At 45.0% G+C, this 20,331-nt stretch overlaps 1 protein-coding gene across 1 annotated transcript in view; it reads right to left on the bottom strand.

Moving 5' to 3' along the window:
* Nucleotides 1–20,331, bottom strand: part of GTF3C3 (general transcription factor IIIC subunit 3) — a 348,121-nt gene that overhangs the window by 119,647 nt on the left and 208,143 nt on the right. Inside the window, exon 14 of the mRNA XM_078680426.1 lies at nucleotides 17,657–17,894. Within this exon, the coding sequence (XP_078536552.1) occupies nucleotides 17,657–17,894 (238 nt within the window). The remainder of the gene's footprint in view (nucleotides 1–17,656; nucleotides 17,895–20,331) is intronic.

Genomic DNA, 20,331 nt, shown 5'->3' on the forward strand with positions numbered 1-20,331 from the left:
GCTGAATACATATTGGCAAACCTTCCCATTTGCATCGTCCATCCTGAATGATCACTTTGGCCCCGATTTAGGGCTGGGTGTACGCGGACATTCATCAAACATAGGCGGATATTCCATCCACTGTACTTAAGAGTGCCACTGACATAAACCCACTCTTAATACAGCGGACAGGACATCCACCACTGTTCGCAGGATATCCCGCATTCTCACAACTCTAAATAAGGCTCTTTAGTTAATATGTAGAATGGTAAAATCACACCCATAACGCCAGTGTTTAGAGAGGGAGAGTAAGTATATAGGACAGGTTTTTCCCACATGGCAAAAAGAAGAGGGTTAAGAGGCACAGAAGCACATCTTGTTTATGGTTGGAGAATCACCTAAAAACCTGCCTTACCTACTTGATTGTAAATGTAATCATGCAACATGTCCTATGTATTTTGTAAAGTAATGGAACAAAACTTGTACTGCTTTTGTAACGTGAAGAACTCTGTTAACCATCTAGGTCTTGTTCACACCATATAAAAAGGTAAACATATTTAAATGAATAAATAAATAAAATTTTCACATCTGGTTAATTTCTGTAAATATCATAATGAGTTAGTCTAGACAGAACAAAATACTAGGCCCAGTCCTACAAAATACAGTTCTATTCATTGTTGTTGACAGCTGGTTCCATGGGAATGATAAAAAGAGCAAAGGATTGTCATAATTGACTATCTGCATCAGCACACGCAGTGGCTCACCCAACAGATAAAGAGAGCAGCTCTAGACCCACATCTGTAACGTTTCGTGTGTGCAAAGCGGTTCGTGACAAGAAAGTGCGCTAACCTTGTTTCATTAAAGAGTACTTTACATTTTATAAACTTCTAGCAGCCCGTCCCGACCTTGTCCGGGTGCAACAGGCTTCCCTGACCCCCGCCCGCCCCGACATTGTGCAGCAGCCCGGGCCCCCGCCCGGCCTGTCCCCCGCCTGCCCCGATCCCCGCCTGCCCCGACATGGGTCCCCTTACCTGAGCCGCCGCTCCTCCCGCCTGTCCGCTGCTCGCACCGCCGCTGGCCTGTCCGCTGCTCCTCACGTCACCGCTCCTCCCCCACGCCATGTCCGCCGCTTCTCGTCGCGCTCCTGGACGCCGCTCATCCCCGCGCTCCTGACGTGAGCACGCACGTCGCGGCCGGCGCTACTTCGGAGGGACTACTTTTTTTTTTACTTTACATTTTTTAAATAACGTTTTTTTTTTTTTATTTATATAGCCTATAACCATCTACACACCTTGACGATTCCAACGGTGTATCGGGTGTGTGGATTGGCGCCGTGGTTCCCGAGTTTACCCGCCTCAAAGGCTGAAAGTTCTTCCTTTATTATAGTAGTATAGTGTGAGACTGTGGGCTGGGCGGACCGGAATAACAGGCTGGGAGGCCGAATGTAATGAGCTATGTTCAAGGATTTATTCGTTTGATAATGTACACAAAGTCTGGATCCAAAGAGTTTCCGGGGAAGAAGCACTGCCGAGAAGCACCCAGCCGGGAGGGTGTGGATGTTGTGGGGATCTCCGGGTTGTGGTCCTCAGCGGGGCTGATGTCATCAGGGCACGGCCGGTTGCTGGGTCTCCTCGGAGATAAGTAAGAGAGTACAGGGGTTAGTCCCGTCCAGTAAGGACTGCTGAGTACTTCCACCGTCACCGGGAAGTGAGGGGCCAGGTCAAGAAAGTGGGGAAGGTGGGAAGGGTAGGTAGGTAGGGACAAGACCAATCCGCAAGCAGGAGGGTAGTGCGAGGGGAGGTGTCCGGGATAAGTGCGAGGGAGGTAATTACAGTGCTCGTGATAAGATTCTTAAAGGCTAAGGCGAGTGCAGGGTGCTCGTGAGGCTCTATATACAGTATGGTACAAGCAAGAACAATATTTACTCTAAGGGACACGGAGAAGGATAGAGTGTACTCACGTGCCCCGCCGTAACTCTCATCCGAGTTACGGCCGCTCTCCAGCCACCTCCGGAGGTCGCCACCAATCCTCCGTCCACAGGTCTTCTTCCTCGTCCTCTTCTCCGATCTCCGCCTCCTCTCCGCTCTCGTCCTTCCTTCTGCTCTCCGTCGGGGGTTCCGCGCCGTTCGCTGTCTCCTGCCACGAGTCCGCTGGGCTGAACGAGGTTTCCCCGTTCCTGCTGTCTTTTCTGTGTTCCCGGCGGACCGCAGTGGACGTGCTTCCGGTTCCGGATGGGTCGGGTTCGTCAGCAGGAGTTCCGCTTCCGGTTTCCTGATGTCCGGTTTCCGGGTCCTTGGGGGTTAGCGGATCCTGTGGGCGAAGAGAGGATGTCCGGTGACCAAGGGACGCTGTTCCTCCTGGTGTGGGGGTGTGGCCCCCCCGACTGCAACGTTCTTCCGACAAGGTAGGGACCCCCGGTCTTCCACATATAGATATTTGGAAATTACTATTTCTGTTTTTCTTGGTTTAAGACACAAGTATACCAGCGAGTGTACAATGTACACCCTTACTGGCACTGATGCCTGGGTCACAGGCAGAAGAAGCAGTTTTCTGTACTGCCTGCTCCCTCTTACTGTGGCCTGAGGGGTAACTCAGCTGGGACCAGCAGTACCTGCTGCTCAAGGTACAATGCAGCTGCCATTACATAAGTCCACCTCACCTCGTGCACCCCACTCAACGTGGTCTCAGCAGAGCAGGGACAAACACAACCTCACGTCTGGTTCCACAGCACTAGAAAGTAAAACACAAAACACAGCTTTGTGGTTGTCAACAATAACTTGCCAAACACTGCCATCTGGAATGCTGGTTTATGGCTAAAATGTTTGTCAATCATTAGAATCCAACTAAATCCGCAGAGAGGGGTATTATGGGATGCTTCTCAGTCAAAGGCAGTTCTACTTCGAACAGTTCCATTTCTGGAGCTTCCTGTCGCTCAGGTGTTTGAATTTTCACTGACGTTTCGATTTGAGGCGGTCCAGGGCTTGTGCTCCTGAGCTCTTACAGATCTGCCTTCAGCATTACAACTTAAAAGCAGGCAGAGAAACAACTGAGCAAGAACCAAAGATCACCAGCGCCACCTAGCGGAATAATGTGATAAAGCAGTAGAACCTTCAGACATCTGTTCAGGAAAGCTGGAGAAATAAAACAGAAAACACACTGCAGCTCTTCGTAGACCGAGGGAAGATGTTCTATAGAAGAAAAGCAGCTTGACTATTCATTCAATGCATTGTTTAAGAGCACAGAAGGATCTTCACCCACTATCTCCACAACCTACACACTGAGACCCAACAAAATGCCTTCAAAGCCTGCTGGAGGACGATTACGATATAAACAAACAGCACTATGGCTATCCTGATACAGTTAATACCAACACTAATAATACACCTGTTACTCACGCTCAAGAAAACGAAGTACCACCACCAAAACACAATCTATAGACTGCCTACTAATAAATGCTCAATAACTCTTTACACACAAACACCACATCTACGAACTTCTCACTGACACACAATCTGACATGCTCTTCATAACTGAATCATGGCTAGAAGGCATGACTCCACAGACACTGCCGCAAAACTCTCTTTCTACTTCCCTTGTCTAGAAGGCTGCTGATCTTCTTGAAACGACTGCTAATGTGGATATGCAGGTCAGACAATACTTCACCCAGCTTTTATATGGGGTGGGTTTGCGAGTTGAGTAAGCTTGATTTTTGTTGTTGCTGCTGCAGGACACTCAGGGCTTTAGCAGTCTGTGTATTTTTTACTTTTCTCCAGCATCTCTTCTACCGGAGGTCGATGTTCATCCAAAAGCAGACATATGAGGTGAAGCTGAACCTCTAGAGTGAATCCTGAAATCCTCCGTTATGCATGGGAAGGCAATTGGATACTTGTATTTATCTGTCTAGAGGCCATGTCCAGTGAGGCCAAAGAACACCTAATGCTTGTGCTGGAGATGGTTTTACTCTCATCTATGATCTCTTAGCTCTCTTTTTGTAGACGGCAGGGCGATGCTGCATCAATTTCTCCATCTTCTCCCATTGGTGCTTATCATATCTGCCTAACAGGCCGATGAAGATGGCAAGACTCAACTGCGAAGCAGCCCCCAAACATTACACATTTTCCTGCATTATCAATTTTCCTGCTCTCATTATCAGAAGGTGGGGTGTTTCCTGTACCACATATTAGTGCCTTTTTCCTAGCAGTATGCACCAACTGGCAGACTGGAGGCACAGGCCAATGGACGAATAATGAGTCTTGTGTTTATTGTTCTGTAGGAAAGGAAATTTAGAGTATCCCTTCTGGAGCACTAGGACGGCTCCTTGAAGGTTAATATAGGACTAGTTGTACACCACGGGGTGGTGCACTCACTTATAGGGGTGGAAAGGGTAAGGTGACCCTTTACTTTATATAACTCTCCCCCAGTCAAATAGTGGAATGCTTCATCATCGGGTTCACCCGACTCCTAAAGGTCAGGGTGGGCTCTACCGTATTCCAGGGAGCACTTATGCAGAAAGAGTGTAAAGGGGCGTTGCTTTAAAGATACAATTCCTCACATACTTCAAAAGTATCCTTTATTGGCAGAGTAGGAGGGAAGGATAAAATATGTTACAAGGGTATGCGGATGTGATGGTCCCATGACCCTATGTCACCAACATGTTTCAGCCCTGTTCTACTAGCCTGTGTGAGATCCTGGGCTTTCGTCACCCTGCAGTGTTGAGATGGCCCTCCTTGTCTATCAATGAAACCAGAGATGTGGTCTTAGCTCTAGGGGCGAGTTTCACTGGGGCCACTGGATATCCTGAGTCTCTGTAATTGGAGTGGCCTCTGATCTCCGCCTCTCCCATGTGGCCATCCCATCCCAGAAGTGCCTCATCTGTCACAACTGTGAACTCTGGTTGGGGAAGGGAGCGGGATCTGCAGTTGACCCAAACCTTGTCCGTTAGCCACCACTGCAATTGAGATGCAGTGCCCTCCCAGATCTGGCCGCAATGGGAAAGATTCCCCTGACGCTGCACCTACTAGAACTTCAGGTCCCACTGTAGAGCCCGCATATGCCACCTGGCATGATCCACCAGCAGGATGCAGGAGGCCATAAGACCCAGAATCCTCTGAGGTATTCTCACCGAAATCCGGGATAGAGGCTGAAACATCGGAATCATAGCGTGAATATCCTGGACTCGCTGCTTAGGAGGATAGGCCCGAAACTGCGCTGTGTCCAGAACAACTCCAATGAAAAGGAGCTTCTGGGTGGGAATCAGGTGTGACTTCGGCACGTTGACTGAACCCTAGCAAATGCATGCGGTCCGCCGTAGTCTGGAGGTGGGAGACGACAGCCTGGGGCGAGCCTGCCTTCAACAGCCAGTCATTGAGATAAGAGAAGAGTGGAACCTCTGATCTGCGCAGATGAGCTGTGACCACCGCCATCACTTTCGTGAACACTCAAGGGGTACTGGTAAGGCCCAAGGGGAGCACAGTGAACTGAAAATGCTCATGGCCTACGGTGAACCGTAGGTAATGCCGGTGGGCTGGCAGGACGGGGATGTGGAAATATGTGTCCTACAAGTCCAACGCTACCATCAAGTCTCCAGGGTCAAGGGCAGACTGGACCTGAGCCAATGTCAACAATTTGAATTTCTCCTTCTGGAGGAAGGGGTTGACGTCCCAGAGGTCTTTGTCCTTCTTGGATCCTAGGAAGTAGTGGGAGTAGCAACCACAACCTACTTCTGGTGCAGGGACTCACTCGATAGCTCCCTTTGCCAAGAGAGCCGTGACTTCCTGACGGAGAAGGGCCAAGTGATCCACCGACATGCAATGGAGTGTTGGTGGCATGGAGGGAGGAGTAGTCTCGAAGGGGAGGGAGTAGGCCCTTCGGATTATCCGCAAAACTCTCCTGTCCAACATGATGTTGTGCCAGTGGGGGAGGTGATGGCGGATCCCGTCACCCACTGGCAACTGGTGGCCCTGAAAAGTCAGACTAAGAAGGTTTGGAGGCTGCTGCAGAGGGGGCACTGGTGGACTGGCACGCCTGCTGGCCTCCAGACGCACGGTGCTGGGTCCCACGTCCCCAGACACGCAGCGGCTGGTTAATGTGCGCTGGTCTGTGGCCCTGGGTGGAATGTGGCGTAGCCACAAAAGGGGCGAAAGGCAGACTGAACAGGGCGAGAGTTGGTAGCAAGGCCCAAGGAGTGCATTGTCTGCCTTGTCGCCAAACAGGCAACGGCCATCAAAGGGCATGTCCAAATGGGTCGATTGGACATCCCCGGAAAAGCCAGTGGACCTAAGCCAGGCATAGCGTCTCAAGGCTACTGACATAGAAATCATTCTACCCAGCGAGTCGGCGGTATCCAGCCCACATCGGATGGCGAACTTTGCTGTGTCTCTCCTCTGCTACTGCATGGCCGGGCACTGTGGCAGCACCTGCGCAACCATGTCCCACACATAGTGGGTGTACCGGCCCAAGAGACATGCGGTGTTCATCGACTGCATTCCTAAGCTGGCGGAAGAAAATATATTTTTCCCAAGGTGATCCAGCTTCTAGGATTCGCTATCGGGGGAGCAGTAGGGAACGTGCCTTTGGATGTTGCGGCTTGGACCACCAAGCTCTCGGGGTAGGGTGTTAGGAGAGGAAAATGGGGTCAACCAGGGTCAGGCGGTGGTGTCGGGCAATTATCCTATCCACAGGAGCCCCTGTGCTGGGCTTGGATCAGGTGCCCAGAAGGAGGTATGTGAGGGCCTCATTGAACGGCAGCAGAGGCTCCGAAGAGGCTGCTGCCGGCTGAAGCACCCGAGTCAGGAGGTTAGTCCTAACTGCCACCATAGAAAGCTCAAGGCCCAAGGCCTCAGCCGCCATACGCAACACCACAGCACAGGAGGCTCCCTCCTCCTTGGCCACGGTGGGGGGAGAAAGCTTACCAAGGTCAGTGGAGGTGTACAGACCACTGGCCTCACCCAATTACTCTCTCCAGTCTGGCTCTTCTAGCTGGTCTGCCAAAGGGCCTTTAGTTACTGAGTGCCTTAGAATATCTATTCCATGCTTTGTCCTTTTTTTCCCTTAGGCTAAAGCATTCAGTCCTAGTCCTCTCGCATCCCATGGGGTAATTTGAACTCCTTTTAAAGGTAAAATCTCTATCCTGTTGTTTACAACGTTTTACAAACTACTTCTAGGTGTACACATATTTTCCAACAGTTTATAAATAAGTTATTGGTGCACTTGTGACTCTACACCATACAATGTTACCTACTAAAGTACACACTGATTAGATTAATCCGGATACCATTCCTAATAAGAGGCCCACTAGTGTTACCCTACCAAGGGCAAATGGTTTACTTTTTACTTTTCTCGCTACAAGTTGCATAGGCTAAATAATATGTACATGTCACTATCAGTGATACTTTCACTTATTTCTCCATTAGCTTCTCACTGGGTGCATTGGGAATCAGCGTGAAATAGTACTATACTGAGTGTTCTATTGCTATTACATTTCCTGATTTCCTTACAGTTATCGACCAAAGTCTGCGCCTATAACACCGACCAGTCATGAGCAGAACATGCTCAATGACGAAGAATGATGAGTGAACATACTTACCTATATTGTGTGTTGAGTGTCTGAAAACTTTAGGCGCACCAGTCCCTCGGTCCTGACGAAGGCCAAAAGATCTGTAGGGGCAATTCTCTGCCAAAACATGTCGACCAGACCAGTAGGTGTTGTGGGCCAGTTACTTATCCACTGAAAATCAACTCCTGCTTTTAAGCCTTATCCCTATCCTGATTCTCTTTGTTCAATACACTTTTCTGTACAGGATAGAAGATAATTTTAACCTCTCACTACTGTCAACAGTCTCCCTCCTGGTGGAGGATGGTGGGTGATTTGGAGAACGGAACACTCAAATGACAGACCGAATGATGACACCGTCCATCAAGCCACATGAGCGGCGATAATACACACAGCAAACTTTGAATGTGTGGTAGGGGGTCTCCAAGACAACCTTCATTGAGGCTCTGGTATATCAAAATATGTGGTTTATTTTCCCCATCCCCCCTTTTTGATTAAAGGAACTTAGATAATGCCCATCCTTAGCTGATCCGCCTCATACAGCCTCCCTCCTTAGTGCATCTAATGGTCAAGATGTTGTCAGTACAAATAACTCAGAGAGATGTTTATAAACCTTGCTCTGGGGCTCTTTCATACAATGTTCAAAATCCAGACTACTGATATAACCAGAGTGTACTGTGGCAGGAAGTGCTGCAAATAGCTGGATTAATCTTACCAACGGGTAATTATTTGGAGCTGGATTACATTCCATAGTTTTTCCTCAGTCTTTTTTCTCTCACAACAGACTTCTCTCAATCAGCTAGATTTGCAATCACTCTTACCATATACACTCTTCTGCACATGTTTAATGGAAAATACATGTGAGCAATTATTCCTGTCTTACCTGGTTCTCAAGTACATCTAACCTACCAAATGCATGAGTCAGAATGCCTACTTGTCTCAACCAGAACGGAGGATGGTTGCCCAACATAGAAAATGGGTCTTACAACTCAATCTAAGATAGCGGTCTAGGATGTTTTTGTGCTCTGGCCCTGCTGGACTGTACAGCCTGAGACAACATGACCTTCAAAGATGTGCAACCTTTGGAGCTATGTGCCAGGCAAGGGAATTGCTTAGTGAAAAACCAGTGAAACCAACTGCACCTATTCAGGCCTGCTTAATGAGGGTTTTCTGTGCCCTATGCAGTGACCACTTTTTCATTGTTCCACTCTTGATGACTCCTTGATATAGAAGAAAACGAGTTACTTACCTGTAACTTCAGTTATCCAGTATTGGTATCTTTCATAGATTCACATGCTTAGACTCATCCCCGCCGACGAGGTGGGAGTCTCGCGGTACAATAAAACATATACATTACAGTCATAACAACATCACACAATAGGCTATAGTAGATAGCAAAGTCACTACACTAGCCTATCTTAGACCTTTTGCAAAAAGAACCAAACTTCGAAACCAGCCAATCAGGCAGCAGCACCCTCTTAGAACCTTCCCCACAGAGAGGCAAACCCTCAGATTTTCGTAGCACAAGTGACAGTAAGTATGCCATAATGATAAGGTAAGCCTCTCCGGGGAGGAGGGTGGGTCGCATGTGAATCAATGAAAGATACCAATACTGGATAACTGAAGTTACAGGTAAGTAACTCATTTTTCTATCCAGTATTGGGGTATCTTTCATAGAGTCACATGCTTATAATCAGAGTAGCTAGCAGTAAATAATACATAGATGCATAGTGGATGGTGGGTATCATTAGAAAAATCCAAAGTACACCATACCAACTAGTGCAAAAAAAAAAAATATATATATATATATATATATATATACACACATATACAAATCTATATATACATATCTGTACTAAAGTAAAGAGTAAGTTATACATATACGCAACAATAGTTATATATGAGAATGAATTGTACAATGGCAGAAACAAAATACTCATATCATAAGGCTTACCTTATCTAAAAAGGTTTCGTAGTACTGCTTGCCCAACTGCTGGCTCAGCTTCTGTTGCCAGATCCAGGCAATAATGCCGAGTGAAAGTGTGCACACTTTTCCAGGTTGCAGCACGGCAAATCTTGTCCAAAGACACACCAGCGAACAATGACGTAGACAAGGACACTGCCCTGGTAGAATGAGCTTTAGGCTTATTTGACAATGGATGGCCTGCTTTGCAATGGCATCATTGAATAGCGGATGCAATCCACCTTGAGATAGTAGCTTTTGATACAGCTGATCCTGGCTTGTGACCACCATACGAGAGAAATAACTGGTCAGATTTTCTGATGGACACAGTCCAAGATATGTAGAATTTCAAGCACCTTTTGACATCCAAAGTATGGAATGGCTTTTCCGCTGCGGAAGACAGATTAGGAAAGAATGTCCGCAATATGACAGGTTCGTTGACATGAAACGAAGTAGGAACCTTAGGTATGAACGTGGGTTTTTTTCTCAAAAGGGCATAATCATTGGTAAACTTCAAATATGGTTGTCTTATAGTGAACGCCTGTATTTCACTCACTCGTCGGGAAGAGGTGAGCGCTAATAGTAGAGCTGTCTTCCAAGAGAGATATTTCAAATCTGCTTTATGAATGGGTTCAAATGGATGTTTCATTAGTTGTTGTAGAACCATATTCAGTCTCCATTCCGGAGGAGGAGCTCTGATAGGTGGGAAGGTTCTAAAAAAAGGCCTTTCAGGAACTGCTTAATGAGACGATTGGAATAAAGTGATGCCGCCCCTGAGGATCGTCTGTACGTAGAAATTGCGGCCAGATGCAATTTAACAGAAGCGAACATGAGACCAGACTTAGATAATGACAAAAAATGAGGCAAAACCTTATCGGGAGAACATTCCAGCGGAAGTCGTTGTTGCTGCACCTGTAACAGAATCTCTTCCATTTTAAGGCATAGGTCCATAATGTAGAAGGGGCTCTTGCTTTCTTCAGAATGTCTCTGCATTCTTGAGGTAAGTCTATATCTTTGAAGTCTGTGAATCCAGGAACCAAGCATGGAGCCGTAGTTGAGATGGGCAAGGATGAAGAATTTGGCCTACGCTCATTGACAACAGATTCGGTATTATTGGAAGGCGGAATGGCCTGCACTTGGAGAGAAGGAGAAGTTCTGTGAACCAGTGCTGACGTGGCTATTTTGGTGCAACCAGAATCTTGCAGCATGGTTCCCTTTTTATTTTGTGTAGAAGTCTCGGGATCAGAGGGAAAGGAGGGAACGCGTAAGCCAAAATTCCCGTCCATCTCATCAAGAAAACATTTCCCCAGGAGCCCTTCTCCCGTTTCCAAATCGCGAAGAAAGGGAACTTCTGATTGCTCTTGGTGGCAAAGAATCCAGATTTGGCTTGCCCCACTTCTGAAAGACATTTTCCAGAATCATTCGATTCAGTTCCCATTCGTGGCAAGATTTCGTTGTCCTGCTGAGAGTGTCTGCCAAGGTGTTCTGTACTCCCGGAAGATGTTCCACCTTGATTGCAATATTGTGCAAGAGAAGCCACTTCCAAATGTTTTGAGCTTCTTGGGTCAGAATGTGAGATCTGGTACCTCCTTGCTTGTTTAAGTAATGCATGCAAGTGGTGTTGTCGGTTCTGATGAGAACTGTAGACCCTTGGAGTCGAGGTAGAAAAGACTGCACGGCCAGGAAAATTGTACGTAGCTCAAAAAAATTGATGGGCATGTTTGCCATTGCTGTAGACCATTTTCCTCTTATGCTGAGGTCTTAAAGATGGGCACCTCATTCAGCATTCATAGTGAGGATGAAATCTGGAATTGGAGGTTGAAAACTGAGCCCTACGGAGACATTCTTGGAAAACCTCCACCAAGAAAGAGTTTCTTTCATAACAGGAGTTACTTGAACTATGTCTTCGAACGAACCAGAGATTTGGAGCCACTGATTGTCCAGCTCCTCTTGAATTGGTCTCAATCTTAGCCGCGCATGAGGCACAAGCAGAATTGCCGATGATAATATCCCCAGAAAAGAATTGACCAGTCTCACTGAAGCAAACTTTCTTTTTAGAAGATCTGATGCCAGAGAAATGAGGCGACATATTCTGTCTGAGGACAAGAATGCTTTGTCTTGAACAGTGTCTAGTTTTGCTCCCAGAAATTGAATTATTTGGGGAGGATAAAGGCTTGACTTCTGGACGTTTAGGGAGAGGTCCAGAGAGTGAAAAACGTGTAGGCATTTTGCTGTTGCGAGAGAAGCCTGACAAAAGTATGGAGCTGTTATCAGCCAGTCGTCCAGATATGGGAATAGTTGGATGCCTTGTAACCTGAGATGAGCTGCTACCGGAGCGAGAAATTTTGTGAAGACTTGGAGCTGAGCGCAGGCCAAATGGAAGGACTTTGAATTGGAAATGTGCACCTGCCACAGTGAATCTCAGGAACTTTCGATGTTTGGGATGGATTGGGATGTGGAAATACACATCTTGAAGATCTAATGTTGCCATAAAATCCGCATGATCTAGAAGCTGAAGGATTTCCTGGAGTGTTACCATGTGAAAGGATTTTTTCTTAAGGTATTTGTTTAACATTCTCAAATCCAAAATTGGTCTCCAATCCCCGGATGTTTTCTTTATCAGAAAAAAGCAAGAATAAAATCCCTTTCCTGTTTGAGAGCGAGGAACCTTTTCTAACGCCCCTTTTCACAGCATACCTTTAACCTCTCTTCTGAGTAGAGGAAGTGGGTTTTTCTTTAAAAGTGGATGAGGAGGGGGAAATTTGGTGAACTCCAGGGTGTGACCGAATTTTATTATATCCAATACCCACTTGTCTGTGATTATTTCCTTCCAATTTTTGAGATGTTGGGAAATCCTTGGAATTTTGGATACTTGTGGCATATCTGGTGCAGGTGCAATGAGATTGTCACTGTTTTCTGGCAGAATCTCTGCCCAGAGGTGGAGTGGTGTGGCTCACTGGTTAGAGGCGGCAGACCCGGAAGCAGAGGACGGCCTGGGACCAGGGTTCTATTCCCGACGCGGCAGGGTCGAGGACCAGGGTCAGCGGAATCGATAATTCTCGCCTCCGTGCCTACTCTAACCAGGGATCACACTCGGCAACTCTGGGCATTAGCTTGCCTCATCTCCACAACGGCCCCCCACATACGCCGGGGATGCCTGGTTTCACCTTGGAGATACCCAGTAGGGACCATCTCACAGGGAAAGCCAGGACGTGTTCCCCAGCGGTCTACAGCGCAGAGATACTCCTTCGGGAGTCGATTCTAGCGCTTTAGAAACCCACAATTAATTAATTAATTAATTAATTAAGAGGTTGACGTTTCCTGCCCTGTTGCCTGTAATCGGCCGCTGGAGGATTTCTATAGGATTGCTGTTGCTGTTGATAATGATATCCGTATCGGCCCTGGCCACCTTGTTGCTGGTACTTCTGGTAACCTCCCCGATAGGACTAAGAACCTCTGCCTCTTGCTCCTCGAAAAGGTGTCTTTCTATACTGCAAGGTACCCAATGATCTAGCAGTTACGGTGCCCTTTTTTATCTCTTGTAATGCTTCATCTACGTGTTTACCAAATAATAGATCGCCATCAAAGGGCATGTCCAGAATTTTTCTTTGGACTTCAGGGCGAAAGTTCGTGGATTTCAGCCAACCCTGGCGCCTAAGGGTAGCTGCTCCGGCAAGTTGATGAAATCCAAGAGAAGCTATATCCACAGAGATATCGATGACTTCAGAAGCAGCTCTTTCACCCTCCATGAGAATTTTCTTTACTTGTATTTTCTTGTCATCAGGCAGATATTCTGTATAAGGGGAAATGTCCGACCATAATTGTCGATCGTATCTGCCTAAGATAGCCAAACAATTCGTAGCTCGAACTGTAGCGCCTGCCATGGTTGTAAAGCGTTTGCCTATGTTGTCAAGGCGTCTACCGTCTTAGTCAGGTGGAGCCGTTATTGGAGCAGAAGGATTCCGAGACTTTCTCTGTGCTGCTTGAGAGATAACGGAGTCTGGTTTAGAGTGAACAGAAAGGCAGGCCGGGGCGTCATCTGGCGCCTTGTATTTTTTGTCAGTTCTAGGGAGGATCGCCAGAATGGAAAACAAAGTCTTCATAATCTTCACCCCTTCCTCCCAGATATGATCAATTATAGGACTTGAGCGGGTGGACTTTCTGTTCAGATCTTTAAAATCATATAGAAAGCATTCCGTCTTCTGTACTGGCATTGAAAGATGGAATCTAGAGGCCGCCCTTTCCATAATCGCATGGAAACCTCCTATGTCTTCAGGAGGGGAGTCAACAGCTAGAGGAACTGGTGAAGCTGGTTTTGGGATAAGATATTCGTCCCATTCATCCACAGTAGTGGGCGAATTTGGAATTTCTACGTGTCTCCGTCATCATCCTGCAGTAATCGTGAAGGCAACGCTACCTGAGGATCTGAGACTGGTGTCGCAGGTTGCATCTCTGTAGGTACAGGAGTTCTTTCTGGAACTGTGACTGGATGAAAACGGTTATTATAGTCCTGTAACATTGCTGTAAGGTCTTGAAGCAAAGCTGCAGGCACCTGAACCATAGGTTCTTGGTGGAACGATTCTTGAGGTCCTCTTAAAGGCTCACATGGTTCATAAAACTCCTCTTCCTTGTCATCCTCCAGATATTTTATCCGGAGTTGAGAAGGGTCATGTGCTTGTCCAGAGGGATCAACATCATCAGATTACTCAAAAAAATGGCTAGGAGGTAAAGGTGAAATGTGAGAAACATCCTGGTAAAATTGCCTGGAAGATGTACATTTGGAGCTCAAAACTGGCGTAATTTGTAAAGGCGCAGGTCTTTTACGCTTCAGTGTAGCTGAAATATACATGGATGGCGAATCAGATTCTGTGGAACTTGCCATATTAGATGACATCGTCGACGTTGTAATCATAGATGCGGTTGATGGAAAAGTCATCGTCGACGATGTGGTCGTGGACGTCAAGGTTGATGTCGTCGTCGACGGCAGGCTCATCGTCGAGAGTACAATCCTCGACGGGACCTGTAGCATCGTCGACGGGGTACTCGTCGACAAAAGATGAATTGACGGCGGCGGCATCGTCGACGACGAAGCAGGCGTCAATGTGATGGGTATCGTCGACGGCGATGGAATAATTGTCGACGGCGCCGTCGACGGTATTCTCGTCAACGGTGCATTTTTCTTTGAAGTTGAAGAGCTACTCACCTTCTGTGGAGATTTTCTCGTTGACGAAGCGGTTTTAGACGTTGACGGAGGCTCAGGAAGAGATTTTGGGGTAGTTTTCAATGAAACCTTCACCTTTTCTCCAGAATTTACCTCAGAAGAGAATGAGGACTTTTCTTTTTTTGAGTAAGAGTGACCCATCTCAGAATGAGATTTCTTCAGGGCCTTACTCTGCTTTTCAGGTGGGTCTCCAGATTTATCCCTCTTCTTGGATAGGGGGGTGGAGGCTTGAGGACTTACACTGCTTCTCCTTCAGACACCACCCCAGACGACGCCTTTAATTTCTCCAGCCAAACCAACAGACGTCCCTCTCGATCCTTCAAGGTCTTGGCAGGAAAGGTTCTGCAGATCCTGCAATCCTTGACCTTGTGTGCTGGGTAAAGGCAATAGATAAATTCTTTATGTGGATCCTCAAAGTGTAATCTCTTCTTCCCACATGAAGAACAGGCCAAAAACAAACTTTTCTTAGAAGAATCAGACATTTTTTCTCTCAAGAAGTAAAGTTTTAAGGAAAAAACTGAGCAGAGCTCAGGGAGACTCCCTAACACACGAGGTGCGGTAGAAAATCTGAGGGTTTGCCTCTCTGTGGGGAAGGTTCTAAGAGGGTGCTGCTGCCTGATTGGCTGGTTTCCAAGTTTGGTTCTTTTTGCAAAAGGACTAAGATAGGCTAGTGTAGTGACTTTGCTATCTACTATAGCCTATAGTGTGATGTTATTATGACTGTAATGAATATGTATTTTTGTACCGCGAGACTCCCACCTCGTCGGCGGCGATGATTCTAAGCATGTGAATGTATGAAAGATACCTCAATACTGGATAACTATGGGGCCTGTTTTAGGAGTGACAACAAACAGAAGGACCTATGGTTATGGCAGTAGTATATATGGCTGCTATTTTGGCACAGCAATATTATATATTTTTTATTTTGAATGTTTTGTGTCTGGGCAATGGAGTGTGAGTAGTGTGGACTATGGCTAAGGGCTAAGACAAGAAATGGATGAAACTACAATGGCCACTGTTGAAAGGGATGATGTTAGTACTGTGAAACATATAGAAAGCAGAGAGGCCTACAAACACTGCATTGAATTACAGGTCCTGCTATTTTATTGAAATTTGTGTAGTGTACAAACTCCCATTCCTTTTTGCCTTGCCTAATGTTGGCTGAATCAGACTTTCTAGACCAATCTTTTTGATTGCAGAGTTCAGTTCATGATGATGCATATAGCATGTTGTGGCCCATATAAAGGACTGAGCGGTGTGACTTTGCCTGTCGTCAGGTTGCTTGTTGAATCTTTATGCAGAAACTCACTACCTTCCTTCTGGACCGACTCAAGATGATGAGAATGCGCTAAGATGCTACTAGTGTCTGGGAAAGTGAAGCCAGGGCTTTATTTTTGCTGATCCAGAGTGACATTTTTATTAATCTGCCATTTCTGACTTTACCTGTAGATGTAGATACCTTTATTGTGTCTGTGATTTGCTGTTAATAGCTGCATATGAAAAGCTCGGTTTAATGTGTTTTGTTTATTTAGCATTTTAAGAGGCAAGTGTTGCGAAAAGAAATTTGCCCAGCAATGTGTTAAATCAGAACTGTTCTATATGTGTGTGCAATGTTCCTCATAACATATTTTCCATCTTTGTGTCATTGAGAAATGTTGTTTCTCTTTGTTGGTTGTACTTCGTGGTTATAGTAATAATGGGAATTATTTTATTTATTTACTTATGGTTTTGTATAGGATGGACACGACCTATAATGTGACAGAACATTTTACAAACGTTGAAAGTTCATGTCAACTGAAAAAAGACAAAAAGATGAGTTTTACATAACAGTACTACACTAAATGTGGAAATAGAACCACATGCAACGCGGTCTGTAGAGCCAATTATAAGGCATAACGCAAGTTGGGTCATAAAAAGAAAAAGGAATAAAGTAGACATCTTCAAGTAAATACAGTAATCAAATAAACAAAAGAGCATGTAATTTACTGGTTTAGACATGAGCTCCAAAATGAAGTAACAATAGCATCAGAGGAACACAAAAGTTATAAGATATGACTCATGAATTAGTCAATCAGATCTTGAGCTGGATCAGATCTACGCTCTTTGTTCCAAGTCATTGCATTATTAAAAGTGCCTCTTAAAAAACATATCAGTCTACTGTTTGATGTATGTAAAGTGTGCTCTGCTGCATGTTAGAGTGTTATTTTTGCAAGTAATGGAACTGGAACTGGAGTTCATGAAAGGAGAATGTGCCCAAAGATGTATTTAAAAATTCAAGAAAGTACCAGAAGGGATGTAGTACACCATTTCAGTCTAGCCACAGCTAGGGACGGGTAAGAATACATCATCACAGTGAATGTGGGAATTATTTGTACCATAAACACTACCAGCTATGAGGCTGCATTGTGAAGTTTGATATAGTGCACACCTGTCGATAATTTTACTACAATGTACTATGTTCTACTGTTAGTGATATAAAGAAATAGATTAGAAAGATTGACAGGTCAGAACAGAACATTAGAGCCACGTGGTCAACAACTACAACAGCCAGTATATCAAAGTGCCTTTTTTATTTTACAGAGTTTTATATTGCGCAAACTTGACTCGGTATGGGTATCAGAGCGCTTTATATAGCATCTTTCCTTTTTTAAATTTTTATTGACAAGCAGGTCAAGGTGATCAACAAATACATTTCTTACAGAACATAGCATCAGTTGCATTACATGAGGACACGTTCATTTTTGTTAGGTACAGGGAGAGTAAGTGTTTTGCCCAGAATCACAGGATGTTCAGAGTCATTGCCGAAACTCGCACCCAGTTTCCCAGATTCGAGGTTGTCCGCCCTAGACGTTAGGCAAGCTCCTTGTTAAATTTCAAATGACTGACTACACCAAACCTGGAGAATTAAGTCAAACAGCATAGGGTGCAATGGCTCTCGTACCTTATATAAGTGTAGGCTTTTCTAAAGTTCTTGTCCAGAATTGCTGCTGAAAGTCCGAAGTACTCTAGCTCTTTGCGCTTTTGCCGGTCATCATAAAAGGAATAATATTCCAGAGAAGAGTCCACAAGCAGTTCAGCCTCATTGTATCGGGACAAATCACACAAAGCATACACAGCCTTCAGGAGGAGACCCCACCAGTCATCCTTGGACAGAACACTTGTGAGCACTGCAAAAATTGCTATAAAAACAAATAATAAAAAAGAACCAGATAAGATTCATTAAGATGAACTAAATCGGGCTTGTGCTTGTAAAACAAATCTTCATAGGATTAATACGTCTCTTACAAAGATTGGTGTAAACTCTATGAGTTGGTAGCTTAGTCTTTTTGCACATCAGTAGGGTATTCAAACAGATATTACAAAAAGAACATGAGGACACCGATGCAGGTGAGGACAAAGGAAAACACGGCTTTGAAATTTCTTTGGATGGATGGAACAGCAACACAGGTCATATTTATGAATGGTCGACTTTCCAGAAATTAGAGTTACTGTGAAACTACAGTGAGAGGGCCAGGAAAGATCCTAGAACAACTTTTGGACGTGAAGATATTTTCCCAGCCCCAAGCCGAACTAATGTGTACCTGGCAAATTACTTTTTCCTCACCCCACAAAGATTAAATCGGAGTACATAGAGCAATCACCACTGGCAAACGTTTTGCTGTAGGTAGGCAAGTTTAATGTAGAGCTACGTCAAACAATGAGCATAGAAATTAAATAAGTTCTATGCCACAAGCTTTGAAATAAGACTTTTTAAAATATTTATTCAATCAAATAACAGAGGAACTTAATGGAAGTGGGCAACCCAATGGTCGTGGAGATATCTGGAAAAGTTTTGAGGATCAGTAAGAAACCGAGAATGGTGGTGCATATAATGAGCGTTGCTTCCAAATTACGCAAGCAGCAGCGGATAACTTGCAGAATATCCATCAATTTAGGCGGAGTCACATACTAAGAATGCTGCTGTGGTGAGGGGAGCGGCGAAACAGGAAGATTCACTGCCTGAAAAACAGGACAGCATCCGTCTCCAGGATTCAAGGAGTAGGGGGTAAATTGAAAAAGCGATGGGACCGAAACGTTGCCGACACACAGTACCGTGACTATTGTATATATATCACAGATTTATACGTTCAATAGCATTGATATTTAAAAAATTGTGACAGAATCTTTGTAGCATTGTTACTTGTCACTCCTTTTTAAATGTCTGAGTTGTATAGTATTCCCCTTGTTGCTGTCCTGTGCCTTTTGTCTTATGTTTCCCACTTCCATTAAGTTCCTCTATCATGTGATCGAATAAATATTTTTAAAAATCTTATTTCAAAACTTGTGCATGGAACTTATTTCATTTCTATGCTCATTGTTTGATGTAGCTCTAAACCAAGGGACCACCTGTTCCTCGACAAACAATCCTTACCTATGGTCCCTTGTATACTTTTGAGTTCCCTTGTCCTTGAAAACGTCCATCTCCCATGTGTCATGATCTGTGATTCTGAGGGATGTCTAACAATGTCCTGCAAATCTTTAATTTGGTCTAAAGTATTTATGGCTAACACTGCTGGCATTTCCACTTGAATATCTCAGCTCTTCCAGGGGTAGGGACAGCAATGTTCAATTAATTGCTAAATTCTTGGTTTTTGTCATCAAGGAAATCCTTTATACAAGGCAATGCTAGGCATTCTGCAGCTTAGGAACTTTGCGGGACTTGTTCTTGGAGCTGCAGGTTTAATTATATTTTTTAAGGAAATATATGCCAGACAATGTGGGCAGGGTTTAAACCACCTTCATTCTCAGCTGGGAAGTTTAAAGAATCAAGATGGTCTGGGTAGTGTAACTTGCCTTCAACTTTTAAGTGTATGGTGGACTATGAATGAACATTGTAAACCTAAATAAACTCCAGTTTTAATCACTTATTTCTGACAGCAATGTCAGTTTCACACAAGCCATCGCCCCCTACTGCTGTTCCTATTCTCTGATTGCACATATTTTGGCTCCAGCATGTGCACATATTTTGGCTCCAGCATGTCCAGCAAATCTATCTGCGAGGGTTACAGCAGGGGCCTCTCTGGCACTCACCTCCCTCAAACAGTGCTAAATGGGAAGCCATCGAGTGGCCTGCACTCGCTTAGGCTCAGCTGCACAAGCTTGGCGGGTGGCAGGCAGTAGCAGAGTTAGAATGCCTCAATCCCTCCATCTCCTTTTGTCCAGAAAAGACTGGATTTGCGGCAATCTTCTTTAAATATACCTGTGATATACGTAGAGAAACATGCCATCCCATTCCCAACCAAGAGGAGCTTCCTCTGTTATTTCTTGCATCCCAAATCTCCACAGAGCTTTCCCTTCTCTAGAAAAATGCTTTGTCATTTTGAGGATTAATGGACTAGAATGGATATTCTTTCCCTACATAAAGACGCAGAGATTTATAAATGTAAAGATGAATTAATCATTTTGACAGACCTGGAGCCATAAAAACGAAAACAGGTGAGCCCAACACTAAGACATGGTGCTTATTAAGCATGGAATTACATTAATATGGTAATACTTTCCTAATACTGTGTGTCCGCCCCAAATTATTAAGTGCTTGAGCATTTCAGTCTTAAGATAATATTTAAAGATTACAGA

The sequence above is a fragment of the Lissotriton helveticus genome, chromosome 3_1 (genome assembly GCF_964261635.1).
Source record: "Lissotriton helveticus chromosome 3_1, aLisHel1.1, whole genome shotgun sequence".
In the NCBI taxonomy this organism is placed as follows: domain Eukaryota; kingdom Metazoa; phylum Chordata; class Amphibia; order Caudata; family Salamandridae; genus Lissotriton; species Lissotriton helveticus.